Here is a 14363-nt window from a genome sequence, read left to right on the forward strand (position 1 = left end):
ATGTCCCTTCACAGGTTATATAAATGCCGTCACGTGACGACTCAGATTAATCTAAACACTGTCATGTGCCCTCACTTGTTAATCAAACTCAGTCACGTTCCGAATCAGATTAATATGAAGGCCGTCATGTGCCGTTACGGGAAGTTTAATACAGGTTAAACGCGGTTGATATCTACCGCCATGATTATGTAAGGCGCGGGCGGTGTCTGGCATCGCCATTCGCCGCCTTCGCGCAGACCCAATTTTTGTCCTCCCGAAATTTTTCTCTCCGCGTTTTGAACCGTGCATGGCTAATCAGAATCAAGCTGCCGGACAACAGGGACAAGGCGGACAGCGTCAACAAGGGCAGGCGCCGCGGGGACAAAGTCCTCCGGCGGCCCCGCCGCCCCAGCAACCGCCCGTCCTACCTCAACCACAGCCGCAAGTGGCTCAAGCGCCGCCGCCTGCGCAGCCGCTCGTTCCTGTGCAGGCGGTCCCTGTACCTATGCAGGACTTCGTCGCGCAAATTGTGCAGCAAACCGTGGCAGCGTTGAGGACAGGTAATTTGGGGCGAAGGGCGCGCCGGGTCCAGAGATCGAGCAAAAACGCCCTCCCTTCCCTCGGCGTACCGCCACCTGGCGACCGTCTCGCCGGCGCATCGATTCCGCGCCCCGTTCCCACGGCGTGCAAAGACGTTTAGCGTAGAGCCCCGCTCCTTTCGCGTCCCGTTCCCTTGCGAAGCGTGGGTTAACTACGAGGCGTAACTCTTCCAGACGCTCCCCGGGGGGATCGTTTGCCTGCGCAGCCCCAGCAGGGGCTCCCGACGCAGCGCGTCGCGAATGCGCCGCCACAGCAGGCGCCGCCGCTTCAGCAGCAGCAACAACCCAGCAACTACAGCCGCTGCAGCAGCAGCAACAGCAGCAGCAGCCGCGGCAGCAGCAGCAGCAGCAGCAGCAGCCACCGCAGCCACCGCCGCCGCAACAGCTGCAGCCACAGCTGGGAAACCTGCCGCCGCCCGGCCTCCTTCAGGGTTTGCAGGTGGAGCATCACGCTCCGCCGGCAAATCCTGTGGGGCAGCTAGAGCCGCTCGCGGACAATCCGGCGTGGTTCGAGGCGCTAATGCCGCTGGCGAAAAAACCACGCCGGACAACGCCGCTTTTTTCGCTGGGAAACTCCCTGGGCGTAGTCCCAGGGCGCATCGTTGATAAAATTGCCGCGCGCGAGTACGACTATCAGGCCAAACTGCTCCCCGACAACGCGGAGTTGCTGCGGCGCGAGGGGGAGCGAGACAAGTGGCCCTCGCCCACAGCGGGTTCTCGTTCGTTGCGTCGCATCACTTCGATTGCGCAATGGGTTCACGCCTTCGCGGCTTTCGCCGCGGTGGAAGTGTCGCAACGCCCTAGTCGGGCATTGGAAATGCTGGGCTACATACGCTAGTGGTGCGCTTAACGGAGAAATGCCATACGCGCAACTCGTTAGGGTGGCTCAGCTACGACACGTTCTTTCGCCAAAAGGCGGCGGCGGAGCAAAACCTGTCCTGGGCAAAGCAGGACACGGACCTCGTCACTGACCACGTGCTGTCCCCTAAGGACTCGACGTGCTCCATTTGCGGCGCTGCTGATCATAAGGCGGCTGTCTGTGCGTTGCGGCCAACGGAGTCGGGCGCGGCGGCGTCTCCGCGCGCGGCGGCGTTTCCTAGCGCGGCAGGGAACGCGGGCTCTCGACGCCCTCAGAAAAGCGATCCGTGCCGGCTCTTCAATTTTGCGCCGACTGGCTGCGGCTATGGCTCGCGCCGCGTGTTTCGCCACGTGTGCGACAAGTGCGGGAATAAAGGTCATCGGGCGGCGGAGTGTCAGGCAACGGGGAAGCAGCAGCAGCAACCGGCGCCGCAAGGGCCTCGGGTGCAGTTACTCAGGCCCCAGTAGAATCGCGCGTAATGATGGCCCCGATTAGCGTTTTTGTTTTGTGTTGGGCTTGTGTTGCCCCGCTCCGCGTGCGGTGACTTTAATCGGGAGCTTGCAATAAACCGTTTTTGCTGGTTACTAGAAACGTGTGGTCTTTCGGCGGGCGCGTACTGTTCGTGGCAGGCGCTTGGGGCGTTGGACGCCGCGAATGCCGCAACAGACCCAAGCTCGGAGATCTGGGACACACCATCCTCGTCGCCGGTGGTTCCACAGGCTTGGGCGGATAGCTTACGTCGCCACCCCAACCAACGTTTTACCGCGTGGCTGCTGCGCGGACTCTCGGAAGGCTTCCGAATTGGCTATGGCGGCGGGAGCGGAAAGCGAGCTCGCGCAAGCCGCAACTTGCAATCCGCGCGGGAACACCCGCGGTAGTGGACGAATATCTCAACGGCGAAATTACGGCGGGCAGAGTGGTGGGCCCGGTACCGGACGCTCAGACGCACTTGGTGCGCCTGAGTCCCTTTGGTATGATTCCCAATTCCGGCCAGCCGGGTCGGTGGCGGCTAATCGTCGACCTATCGTCCCCGCGAGGCAGCGGCGTCAATGATGGTATTCGCCCCGAATGGTGCTCGACGAAGTACATTCGGATCGAGGACGCCGTCCGGCACTGCTGGCAGGTGGGCGCCGGGGCAACATTAGCAAAGCTGGACATACAAAGCGCCTACCGCATAATTTCAGTGCACCCCGCGGATCGCCATTTCCTGGGCATGCGATGGCGAGGCAGGGTGTATGTGGACACGGTGCTACCATTCGGCTTGCGTTCGGCACCGGCGATTTCTCCGCAGTAGCAGACGCGCTACTGTGAATCATGTACGAGCGAGGCGTCCGCGGTGGCATGCACTACTTGGACGACTTCCTCTTCATCGGCCGCCCGCAGTCCCAGGATTGCGCGCAGCAGTTGCAGGCAGCGCTGCGGGTGTGCGAGGAGGCCCGTCGCTCGCGGCAAGATCGGAGGCCCTAGCACAACGCTTGTGTTCTTGGGAATCGAGCTCGACACCGTGGCGAGAGTACTGCGCCTGCCGCATGCAAAGTTGCAGCGCCTACGCGAAGAGATCCGGCACTGGCAGGCGCGGAGGGCAGGAACAAAACGGGAGCTGCTGTCGCTGATCGGGTCGCTACAGCACGCAGCGTCCGTCGTACCGGCAGGCCGCTCCTTTACGCGCCGGCTGATTGACGCGTCGAAGAGCCGTCGTCAGCTGGCTCAGTACGTTCGCCTAAATGCGGAGGTAAGGGCAGACTTGCAGTGGTGGAGCGCGTTTCTCGAACAATGGAATGGGAGAGGCTTCTTTGCCACACTCGCAGCGGAACCCCGGTTCGTCGTGGGTACCGACGCCTCCGGCTCGTGGGGCTGCGGGGCCGTATGGGCGTCGCACTGGTTTTGTTGGGCTTGGTCGGCTCCGTGGGCTCCCCCCCCGATCGCACCGAAAGAGCTTCTGCCGGTCGTACTCGCGGCGGCGGTGTGGGGCGAGAGCTGGTCGGGAGCGTCGGTTCTGCTTGAGAGCGACAACACGGTGGTCGTGGCGGCGGTGCGGTTAGGGGTCAAGCAGGGACGCGGCGCTTATGCCTCTCCTGCGTACGCTTCAGTTCTTTGCAGCGCACTTCGGGTTCGCATGGAGGGCGCGACATATCCCGGGAGAACAGAACACCCTCGCGGACGGGCTCTCGCGCAACGTTTCTCCCACCACGCTGAGGATGTCTTTTCCGCAGCTGGCCGCCGCGCCGACGCCGATCCAGGAACACTGCTGGAACTGGTGACGCCGCCGGGATTGCCCTGGAACGATCCGCGGTGGAGGGAGCTCTTTCACGATACACTGCGCAAGGTGTCGCGGACTCCACGCGAAGATCGTACGCCTCCGGACTCCGCCGGTTTGAGCGTTTTTGCGAGCAGCTAGGTTTGCAGGGCCTGCCAGCCTCGGAGCGCGTGCTCTCGCTATTCTGCGCGGCCCTGGCAAGAGAGGGGTTAAGATACGCCACAATTTATAAAGTCTTACCTGACTGCGGTTCGCAATGGGCAAGTCGTCGCGGGTCTGGGTGATCCGTTCGCGACATCTATGCCACCATAGATAGAAGAGAAGGGGGGTTTGGAAGCTCCCGTAGTCACGTGACTAGTGCTTGACTCTACGCGCGACTCATTCACGATGAAGGTAGTAAGGGATTCTTTTCGGGGTCTTCTTCAATCGGAAATCAGTTCAACTTTGTCGCCTCGCCATCAGCAGGTGCAGAAGGATCTTCGATTTCTTCTTGCATCGTCTGACAGCGCAGTCTTCGAATTATTCGCCGAAAACCTTACAGGCGAACTTGCTCAATGTCTCCCTGCTTTAAAGAAAGGATCAAGACAGTCTTCGATTTGCGAGCAGGCTCAAGTAGCCTTTCATAAGTCCTCTTTGGCGAAGCTGCGCGATTCGTGGGCGTGCCTATACTTCTCCCTTGGCTTACCCTTAAGCGATCCTCTCTTGTCCACAATGTGTCAACAGGCGGGTATTTGAGAGCCTGCTTCAGCGTCACATCCAGCATCTCATTACTTCAAGCGGAAGCAATGCTAGCAGGATAGAAGAAAAAGAGATGGAGCACCAACAAGAGTCAGTAAAAGGACCTGCGCTCTCCGTTGATGAAGAGAACGCTCTACGATTTGCTTGTGGATTTATTCCCTTCAAGCTCATTGGGAAGCACTCAAAGAAAGAGGATCCCAAAAGCCAATGTATTGTTCAATGTCTTAGAGCTCTTGGTCAGAAAAGTGACACTGAGCTATTGGTTGAGGAGGCAGAAGATTATGAATGCTACACAACTGTGTGGCTTGAGAAGATAAACAAAGGAGGGCTTTTTCAAGTTAATGACGCAGCCTACAACCTATTTCGGAGCGTGGAGGAAGTCGTACGAACACGTCTTCCTAGGCGAGTGTTGGGCGGCGAAGAGGTCGACGTTGTTTGCAGTGTCTGCGACAACGAGGAAGTCAGTCGGCAGTGGGAAAGCTTGTCAGCGCATCTCGACGATCCAAATCTTCGATCCTTTCTTTTGAGAGAAATCGTCCAGCTGTGGGTTAACGCCAGAGGGTTTTCCCTAGCGGCATCCTGGCTCGAGCAATATAAAGCGGCTAAACACTGTCTACTAAAAAAGAAAAAGAGCTTGCGAAAATTTCTTCGTAATGAATACATAAAGAAGTAATATTGGCGAATGCATATTTTCGAATAAAGTATACATGTAAACCTTAACGCAAATTTAAGAGATACAGTCGCACACATAAAAATTCCTTTATTTCGTTCTTTCACGGCGACGTTTAGGCAAGGGAGTTTAACAACCTCTTCCGGAAATAAGCGCCGTCGTCTTCGAGAGTTGCCTCGCATTGGAATTTGTGCTACTTGTCGCTGAAGCCAAAGAGACGATGCATTATTGACAGACTCGGCAACAGATGGGTTGTCACTTCTTCTTCCACGAGCTCGTTGTTGTCCGAAGTAGTTTTCTAAAGGGTCCTGACTCACTCGTTCACTCAGGATGTAGAGACCACTCTTAGCTTGAGGAAGAGAAAACAGATACCTAGTCATTTCCACAAAAGATCGAACTAAAAGTTTGTCAACGTTGCAATTGTCACTTTCATGAGGATATAATTCTCACCAGTTATTCTCCATCCCTCGAGTGTTTCATGGCTGAGTGTCATCTTGTCTTTAGTAGTCTTATTTAAGCCCCGTTGGCGTGATACCCAATCAGCCCATTCGTCAAGGTAATTCAAGAAGTCGACCTCTAACCACTGCAAAAGTAGGTGTCCATATTGATTCAGATTTTATATCGTACGGAATTTTTACTCTAATGCGTTCGTCTTCAGCACTCTTGTAACCACGACGATTTGCTTCAGAATTGCAAAGACTGCGAACGTTAAGGCAATCAAATGCTTTGTTAATTAAACATCCTGCAGAAACGAGATGTTTCGCCACTTCTTGGAATTTTGTAGTATTCAATTGCATTAGCAACAGAGCCGCTTAGCACCTGGCGAAGCAAGCGAAATCAACAACAGTAAAGCTATTGCTTTATAGGCGTACACACCTGCGCCGCCAAGTCAACCCTCATACGAGAGTATGACGTCAGCTGAACGTGTTCCAGTTTGAAATGCTTGAGGAGGAAGAGACCTTCAGCGGATGTTTCTTGCGTCTTTTTGTATAAATCAAGAATATGCTGCCATGTTATCCATTCATCGTTCATCTAGGCCCATATCATGTCAGGTATTTTTCAAACTGTTCTATTACCTTCATTGATCTTGTCTTTCCATTAGGGTAAGAGTGAGACAAACAATTTCGCGTAGTTTTAACTAAATGCGGTGGATTGGAACTTTATAGAGCGGATGTGACGAGCTTTTCTGGCTGTCACCGTGCATGCGATAAAATTTTCGGTTAGGACCCGCGCCATCTGATGTGATGCCTATCACATAGAAACCAAGTAGCTCACAGATTTCCACTGCTTCCCACATAAGGGCCATCAGGGTAGAAGCTGAAACTCCTGTGGTAGGGAAGTGAGCCCATGGGAAACGAAGGCTGGTTGTTATTCCCCTGACCATAATCACCAACATGCTCGTTGCCACGTCACGTTCCAGGACAGAGCTTCCAATTTTGGCATTCAAAATTTTCTCAGCGCGCACTAATTCGTTGTTCACTTTTCCAAGGTCGACGAAGCCTATCATTTCTTGTTGATGCTTGTTATAAACGATGTCGTCTCGGATTTTCATTTCGTCAAAAGCCAATATAACGTGCCTTTGTAATTCATCGCATTCGAGAACTTTTGCTTCGGCAACAAGCTGATCATTTAGCTCGCGAGAAAATCCAGTAGACTGCTTGCAGAAATGAGTGTAGTCCCGTAGCGTCCTTTCTGAGGGAAGACAGATAACTCCACTAGTCCTCATAATGTGGTACGCTGACAACGATGCCATTTTGAGACTCAAAGCAAGCCGTAAGATAAGCGGATGCCAACGCATGCCCGAGGCTGACTTAACTGATGCTGCCTTCAATTGCTGGTCCCAGAAAATTTTCTTAAAAGTGTTCTTTGGAAAAAGTTCGTCAATCTTAGTCTCTTGTGCTTTCGTCACTTCACAGAAGTCGCTGTGCATCTCCGTTTCAAGAGTCACGCCCTCTTTAGAAATCAATTTATCAATTGCAGAGGTCATTCGAGCAATTTTTCGAGCTGCCAGCTTCTTTTTTGAGCAAGCGTAGCCAATTTCTTACGCCTTTGAGGTGTCGTTAATGTTCTGTTGTTTGCAAATTTGCTCATCTTTTGCGAGAACTGACGCCACCGGGAAAACTTTTGCCTCAAAGAGCACCGAAACAGAGCACATTCTGGACACCGACTTCCGTCTTTCTTCATCAGCATTTGACAAGAGTTAGAGCGAATGGTAGTAGTCACAGACTCGTTACCGTTTTGGAAAGGCAAATGACTATCGATGTAGGCAATTGGCGTTCCCGATGGCAGGGACAGCGACGATTTTTTTTCTTGGCACATTCGCAAAAATGGCCATCGGTATTTCCAAGACAGATAAAAAGGTCGTCCACGAAAGACATCAAATCAACGTGGTTCGCACTTGTGAACGCTTGGAAAACACCCTCAAAAGCAGCAACTCTTTCCAGATGCAATTTTTTTCCTCAAAAGAAAAAATTTTTTATTCCATCGGGTGCAATAAGGATACTGCAATGAAGACTAGAAGGCGCAGCTGTAAATCCGGAAGGTTGAACTGCTGCTGAAAACTCTAACACTTGCCGAGGAAGCGATACTTTGGATAGTACAAGAGCCTGTCCCTTGTCTCCGCACGTGTTCACGTGCCAGTTGCTGTTAAAGAATATGCTTGAGGTATAATCGAATGAGGCATAAGAATATTTCTCTTGCCTGCATGGAGTTTGAGTAGAAATTTCGGATGTTTGAGGTGTGGCGTTTACTCCCACTGACGAGGTTAATGACGTCTGTGTTGACTTCTTCGGCTTATTCAACACCTTGCTGTATTCTCCTTTTCGACGCGTCAGAGGAAGACGTCGCGGCATTGTCTAGAAGGATAACGATTTATTATCTATAGTACTGTAGTAGAAATGCTGCGGGTTCTATGCAAAGGCGCTCCCCCATGAACAAAAGGAAGTCTCTGTTTGGCACGCGATTATGCAGCTGCCAGACGGCTTTGCGCCAAACTTGGCTTTTTCTCCTATACAAAAAAAGACCATACTTTTAGTTGCAATAGCCTGCAAACAGCTGCAAACTAGCATTCGCTCGTAATCGGTACGATAACGCGAGTGGCAAAGAGTTTCGAAATCCCTGCAAACTAGGGACGAAGCCCTCGCTACGGGCTAACAACATTCAATGTGCTTTTCTATATCATTTTCAAACCCTACTCGACACAAAAGATAGGTAGAAAGTCGTTAGGAAAGCCAGTCGCTGGTACGAAACGGTATCGGCGCTAAATTCGCGTAGTCGCCATGTAACGACATATTTTATTACACTAACATACTTTCGCAGGAAAATCTCAACACAAATAAACCCTGGAAAAGGCCTTTTGAGTCAGCGTGGGGCTGATTTCCGCGCCTTGACGACGATTATCCGGGACAGAAGTGAGTCACGCATGGAGACAGAGAAGTCTGCATATGAAAGACACGTGACTACGGGAGCTTCCAATCCCCCCTTCTCTTCTATCTATGATGCCACTGCTTGTTCTCATGCTAAACGGCATCAGCGGCGGATCCCCGTCTCCCTATCACACCGGTGATTCTTCGCCAGCTGCGACAAACGCCCCATCGATGGGACTCGACGATGCTGTGGGCGGCATGCACGGTCGCCTTCTTCGGTTTCTTGCGCGCAGGCGAGTTCACCGTCGACTCGGTCGCGGCGTTTGATCCCGAGCGTCATCTTTCGCCCGACGACGTGTCGACAGATTCGCTGGAGAACCCGTCGTTCGTTAAACTGCGGATCAAACAGTCGAAGACGGACCCTTTCCGTCGCGGCGTCTCAATCGTCTTAGGACGCAAACACACGGACCTCTGCCCTGTGGAAGCGCTGCTCGCTTACCTGGCTCGCCGTCGCTTCGTGCCGGGTCCGTTGTTTACGTTCGAGAATGGCGGAGCGCCCTCACGGGCGGTGCTCGTCAATCAAGTGCGGCGAGCTCTGACAACAGCAGGCGTCGAGGCGACTCGCTTCGCGGGCCACAGCTTCCGAATCGGAACGGCGACGACGGCAGCGGCGCACGGACTCGACGATTCAACGATCCAAACGCTCGGTCGATGGAAAAGCGCCGCGTTCACGCGCTACATTCGTCTAGACCAGCAGCAGCTGGCGCGATACAGCCGCGCGCTAGCTACAGAGTAAAGAGCATCCGCGTACCAAGGAGTCCAGCGCGCGTTAGCGACGTAGACCGGTTTTTTGTCGCATGTTTTGTGAGCGTGGCGAGTTTGTTGTTGCGTTCTTCGGGCGAGTGGAGAGCGTACAGCCGCTAGGGCGCTTGTTATGTTAGTCGCGCCAGCAGGTTCCCACGGGCGGATACCACAACTACGCTAATTGGGTGAGGTGGTGATCCCGTCTTGGGGGACGTCGCTCCAGCCCCGTTGGGACCGATCGCGACGGTTTGTTGGGGGCTCGGATTCGGCGTGGCTCGAGATCGGCGGCGAGCCGAGCGGAAACGTTCCTCCCTAGCGCGCGTTAGGCCCAACCCTGAAGGCCCATTCACACTGGCGACGTAACGTAACGTAACGTAACGTAACGTAACGTAACGTGACGTAACCCATTCCCACTGTGCCATTGTGACGTAACGTAACGTAACGTAACGCAACGCAACGTTGACGTAAGGAATAGAAGGTGGGTCTATTTTCGGCGCTTAACATAAGGCTAACGGAAGGAAGTTAAGGAGAGATATGAACGACGAACGACTCATCGAGCTTGTCGAAAGCCATCCCTGCCTTTACGACAAATCGAATGCCTTTTATAAGGTATCGACGCGAAAGGAAAATGCTTGGACGGAGATTTCAGAGGAGCTGAGCATTGGGAGTTAGTATACTTGTTTAATTAGGCAGGTTTTTCTCGCGAGAGTCGTCAATTTTAGTTGAAGCGTGCCAGAAGAGGTGGAGGGCTTTGCGAGAGCGGTCGCAAAGGAATCGAAGAAGCGAAAAGGGCGAACCGGCGACAAGCGAGACGACGTGAGACCGTGGGCGTATTACGAGCGCCTGTTGTTCCTTAGAGACTTCGTTAGTCACAGAGGGTAATGCAGTAGATTAGAAGAAATATGTTATTAATTATTACCTTGTTTTGTAGAACGTCAGATAGTTTTTTATTGGAAAGCCAGGCAGAGGAAGCAGAAGAGGACGAGAGGATTGATGACGGCGGAGAAGAAGGACAGGGAGAGAACGAGGACGACGTAGTCAAGGATGAAAGAACAAGGGTCGATGAAGGGACTAGGGGGAGAAGGAAGAGGTAGGTAGAGTACGATCTGGTTAATTACAGCCTAGAAAATATAACTGGACTGTATGCAGAAGAAAGCAATCAGCCAGCAACGAGGTCGACCTCGAAATTATTCGACAGCTGCAGAAGACAGAGCGGGTCGACGACGAAAACGATCTTTTTGGGCAGTCCGTCGGAAGCTCCATCAGAAGGCTCAATCTAAGAAAGAGAGCCCTTGCAAAAATACGTATTCAAGAGGTACTCTATCAGATTGAGTTTGAGGAAAATTAGTTGTTTAATCAATAATAGCTTATTATAGCATATTACATTAATCTCTGTATCTGTATTACATAGTCATTAATGTCATTAGCAGTTTACGATAATCGTACTTGAGCATCTTGCCAGGCCACTCTCCCAGTTGCTGAGCTAAAATATGTGCTGAAATGATCCCTGTTGGTCAATGCAGACACTGATGGACGGTTGCCTCCAAGGCGGATACCGTCAGCTAAATTGCTGGATTCGTCTGCTCTCCAATCGCCCGCAACAAAGTTTCCTCTTTCATCTTCATGATCAATAGAATTGGGCGGACAATATAGATGATCTTGATGTGATAATTGTCGATCGGATATTATAAGATAGTTATGGAGAGTGCAGGTAGCTTGGGTTATTAATGAGGCTTTTTCTGGAGACGCTATAATAGTACGTCTGAAGATACGAAATCGAGAAGCCATAATTCCAAATGCATTTTCTACTACTCGTCGAGCTCTTGATAATCTGTAGTTAAATATCTTCTTAGGCTCTGGCAAATATTTTCCTGGATATGGGCGTAGAATATTTTCACGTAAGGGGAATGCAGCGTCTCCAAGAAATACATAAGGTAATGGTTGAGGGCAATCTTGAATATGTTCCGGCTGAGGTATAGATAGTTGATTTGATTCGAGGGCTCTTCCGAAAGAGGAATTTCTGAGGACGCCGCCGTCCGAATGGCTTCCGTAGTCACCGATATTGAGTAGTGTAAAACAATATTTGGCGTCGCAGACGGCCAATAAAACAATACTATGAGTATGCTTATAGTTATAATATAGAGAGCCAGCTCCGTTTGGTGCCTGAATAACGACGTGCTTTCCGTCTATACTGCCGATACAATGAGGAAAATTCCAATACTGATTGAATTCTCTGCTAATTTCTTTCCAGTCAGAATATGTAGTGGGGGTTCTTATGTACAATGGCCTCAGAGTATTCCATATGGCTGTACAGGTATGTTTGATGATATTGCATACTGTAGAATGTCCAACTCGATAGCTAAAGGCGATAGTTTGCATAGAGTCTCCGGTAGCTAGATATCTGAGGGTTATGGCCAGTCGCTCCCCAGGAGATACAGAATTGCGAAAAGTGGTTGATTCTTTAGTAATACAGGGTCCAATCAAACTTAGCAAATGATCAAAGCGGGAGGGCGTCATACGAAAATATTTATAAAAGCTTTCGTGATCAAAGAGCCTCATTTCGTTGATTAGACTATGATATTCTCCTTTCTTTTCCCTATGATGATTAATACGTCTAACCCATATTCTTTTCTTCTGCTGGCGCTGGCGTCTGCGATGCAGAAAGAGCAGCAAAAGTAGGCGCCGATTCTTTCCCATTGTTGATTGTCACGTAGCACAAGTGTGAATGGTCTTACGTTACGTTACGTTACGTTACGTTAACTATTTGTGACGTCACACTACGTTACGTTACGTTACGTTACGTCGCCAGTGTGAATGGGCCTTGAGCAGCACAGGGCAACTCACAGGTAAGATATATCAATCGTTAATATACACGCCGTCATGTTCCGATTGAGATTAATATAAACGCCGTCATGTGCCGTCCGTGGTTAATATAAACGCCGTCACGTTTCGTCTCAGATTGATATAAACGCCGTCACGTGCCGTCAAAGGTTAATATAAACGCCGTCACGTGCCGATTGAGATTAATATAAATGACGTCACGTTTCGTCTCAGATAAATGCCGTTTCTGGTTAATACAGGCTTGATGACTTACCTTCTCTCGCTTTCTACGGGTGTGGCGGTCGGGCAAGTGCGCGGGGTTGGACCACACCCGCCTCTCCGCCGAGACACCAAACAGTCCCGGCTGAGCCACGGATGTCGATCCATTCCCCAACCGGCCCGGCTTACCCTAACCGGGCTGGTCTCCCAGCCGGGACGTCCCGCGCCGCGTAATTACATTACTCCGCTCTCAAAACATACCGAGCGTGCCTTGTCCTTACTTAGGTAGTTGAGAAGGTGTTGGTTTATGTTTTTATTTATTAATAAATTTTTGACTTACAAGAATCCAAGCTAATAAAGCAGCTATAAAAGCCATGTTGGTAAACAGAGTCGGAGATATTAGATTAGTTTTGGGTCTGTTTGCTATATTTAAAGAATTCGGAAGCTTAGAATTTTCAACAGTATTTAGTACGGTGAATGAAGTATCTCAACCTAATAGCATAGCTTTAAAATAAATCTGCTCAACTAGGTTATTTTATCTTAAAGGAAAGAATGGGATTTGAACCCATGAGCCCACAAAAGGGCTGTTGTTTTCAAGACAACCGCATTAACCACTCTGCCATCTTTCCTCCCAATAGGTCTACATACTTGATTTCCAGATGCTATGGAAGGTCCAACGCCTCTGTCGGCTAATATTAATTCACAATGGTTATAGCCGGGGTTTTTCTAGTAATACGGTCTGGGCCTCTTTTCGAGTTACAACAGTTGTAGGAGCCTTAACAGCCATTTGCTGCCACGGTTGGATTAGTACAAAATGACTTAAAGAAAGTTATTGCTTATTCTACGTGTAGTCAGTTAGGGTACATGAGTCAGTGGACAGAACGGCCAACCTAAAACCCTATATACAATAAAAACGCACAGAACATACACACACGCATATGTATATAAATAGTACGCTAAGAATGCACTACATTTACATGTTTGGAACTTCAGAAGTAGGCTTTCGTTTCCGTGTCGCGTGCGCTACAGCCGAGATATCCCTGTCCCTGGCGCAAGACGGAGCGCTATCCTCCGATCGTGCGACGGCGAGGGAAAACGAAGCCCTTCCTGCCTTCAGGTGAGCTTTGGGAAGTATTGGCTTAGTACCTAGGGGCGGGAATTGGCCGTACAGCTCGTCGCTCTCCTCGAAGAAGCCTCGGCTCGCGTCGGTAGGCTATCGTGCGTCATTCAATGACGTATCGGCTTAGTTTAGGCACCCTTGTCGCTCGCAATTCCGACCGGAAGTATGAAGTCGAGCGATTAGGTCCCCTCACTAATCTTTTCTGACCTTTTAGGCTATTCTGAAGACGCAGTAAGGATTCAAGAGAAGCTCAAGCATCTGTCTTCCGGCTGCGAAGGAAACGGGTAGGTTGTAGAGACCATTTTCAAGTTATTTCTCTGAATCCTCTTTTTTTATTTTTTGCAGAGTTCTGGGATGAAGAAGAAGACTTCCAGAAATTATTATTTTTTGTAATATTTTGTATTTTTTAAAAATATTTTTAAAATAAACTTTCTGCAATTCATTTACTTTGCACTTCAAAAGCGCGCAAATATCTTCCAACTCAACTGGAAAAAAGAGATTTTGAAATATAATAAGATTTTCGAAATATTTCAAATTATATGTAAAATGTTGCTGTTATTTATTTCTGATACGGCGGGCTCAAAAATCTTGAAATTTTAAACACAAAAAGAATAATGAACTTTTTTGAGTGTAAGTTGAATGTTAGAAAGTATAAATTGGAGAAAATACAAATTTTTTAGGTAACATCCGGGACTGCTATTTTTTGATTGCTAATAACTCGCGAACAGATTGTCGGACTTCAAAAATTTTTGCCCAGATCGATTCCTCTACTAATTTTGCATTAGGTACGTTAAAAGAAGTAAAATTGAGCTCTATTGCCTCGATCGGCGAGCAACCGCGAAAGGTGAGTAGTGCATAGTAGAGGTAGCTAAAGCCTTCAGAAAATGTGGTCGTCCTAAACTCGAATAGCGAAATCGGAATCGAAGTCGCTGC

The 14363-nt window shown here is 50.2% G+C and overlaps 1 protein-coding gene, 1 long non-coding RNA gene and 1 other non-coding gene across 3 annotated transcripts; 1 reads left to right on the forward strand and 2 right to left on the reverse strand.

The window, feature by feature from the left end:
* Nucleotides 1-9527: 9527 nt before the first annotated feature.
* On the forward strand, nucleotides 9528-10545 carry LOC136192754 (uncharacterized). The gene is made up of 5 exons (XR_010671234.1): nucleotides 9528-9749; nucleotides 9799-9938; nucleotides 9994-10149; nucleotides 10203-10361; nucleotides 10421-10545. It is a non-coding gene; the product is annotated as an uncharacterized lncRNA (long non-coding RNA).
* A 157-nt stretch (nucleotides 10546-10702) lies between these two features.
* On the reverse strand, nucleotides 10703-11967 carry LOC136193030 (uncharacterized). Its single transcript, XM_065981819.1, has one exon. It carries the CDS (start codon nucleotides 11828-11830, stop codon nucleotides 10703-10705), a length of 1128 nt encoding a protein of 375 aa, XP_065837891.1. The 5' UTR covers nucleotides 11831-11967.
* Nucleotides 11968-12854: 887 nt separating this feature from the next.
* On the reverse strand, nucleotides 12855-12939 carry Trnas-uga (transfer RNA serine (anticodon UGA)). The gene has a single exon. It is a non-coding gene; the product is annotated as a tRNA-Ser (tRNA).
* Between the last annotated feature and the right edge of the window lie 1424 nt (nucleotides 12940-14363).

The sequence above is a fragment of the Oscarella lobularis genome, chromosome 11 (genome assembly GCF_947507565.1).
Source record: "Oscarella lobularis chromosome 11, ooOscLobu1.1, whole genome shotgun sequence".
Classification (NCBI taxonomy): domain Eukaryota; kingdom Metazoa; phylum Porifera; class Homoscleromorpha; order Homosclerophorida; family Oscarellidae; genus Oscarella; species Oscarella lobularis.

Bases quoted from the DNA above. Each gene is read 5' to 3' on its own strand.
- LOC136193030 (XM_065981819.1), bottom strand. From the start codon at position 11,830: ATGAGGCTCTTTGATCACGAAAGCTTTTATAAATATTTTCGTATGACG.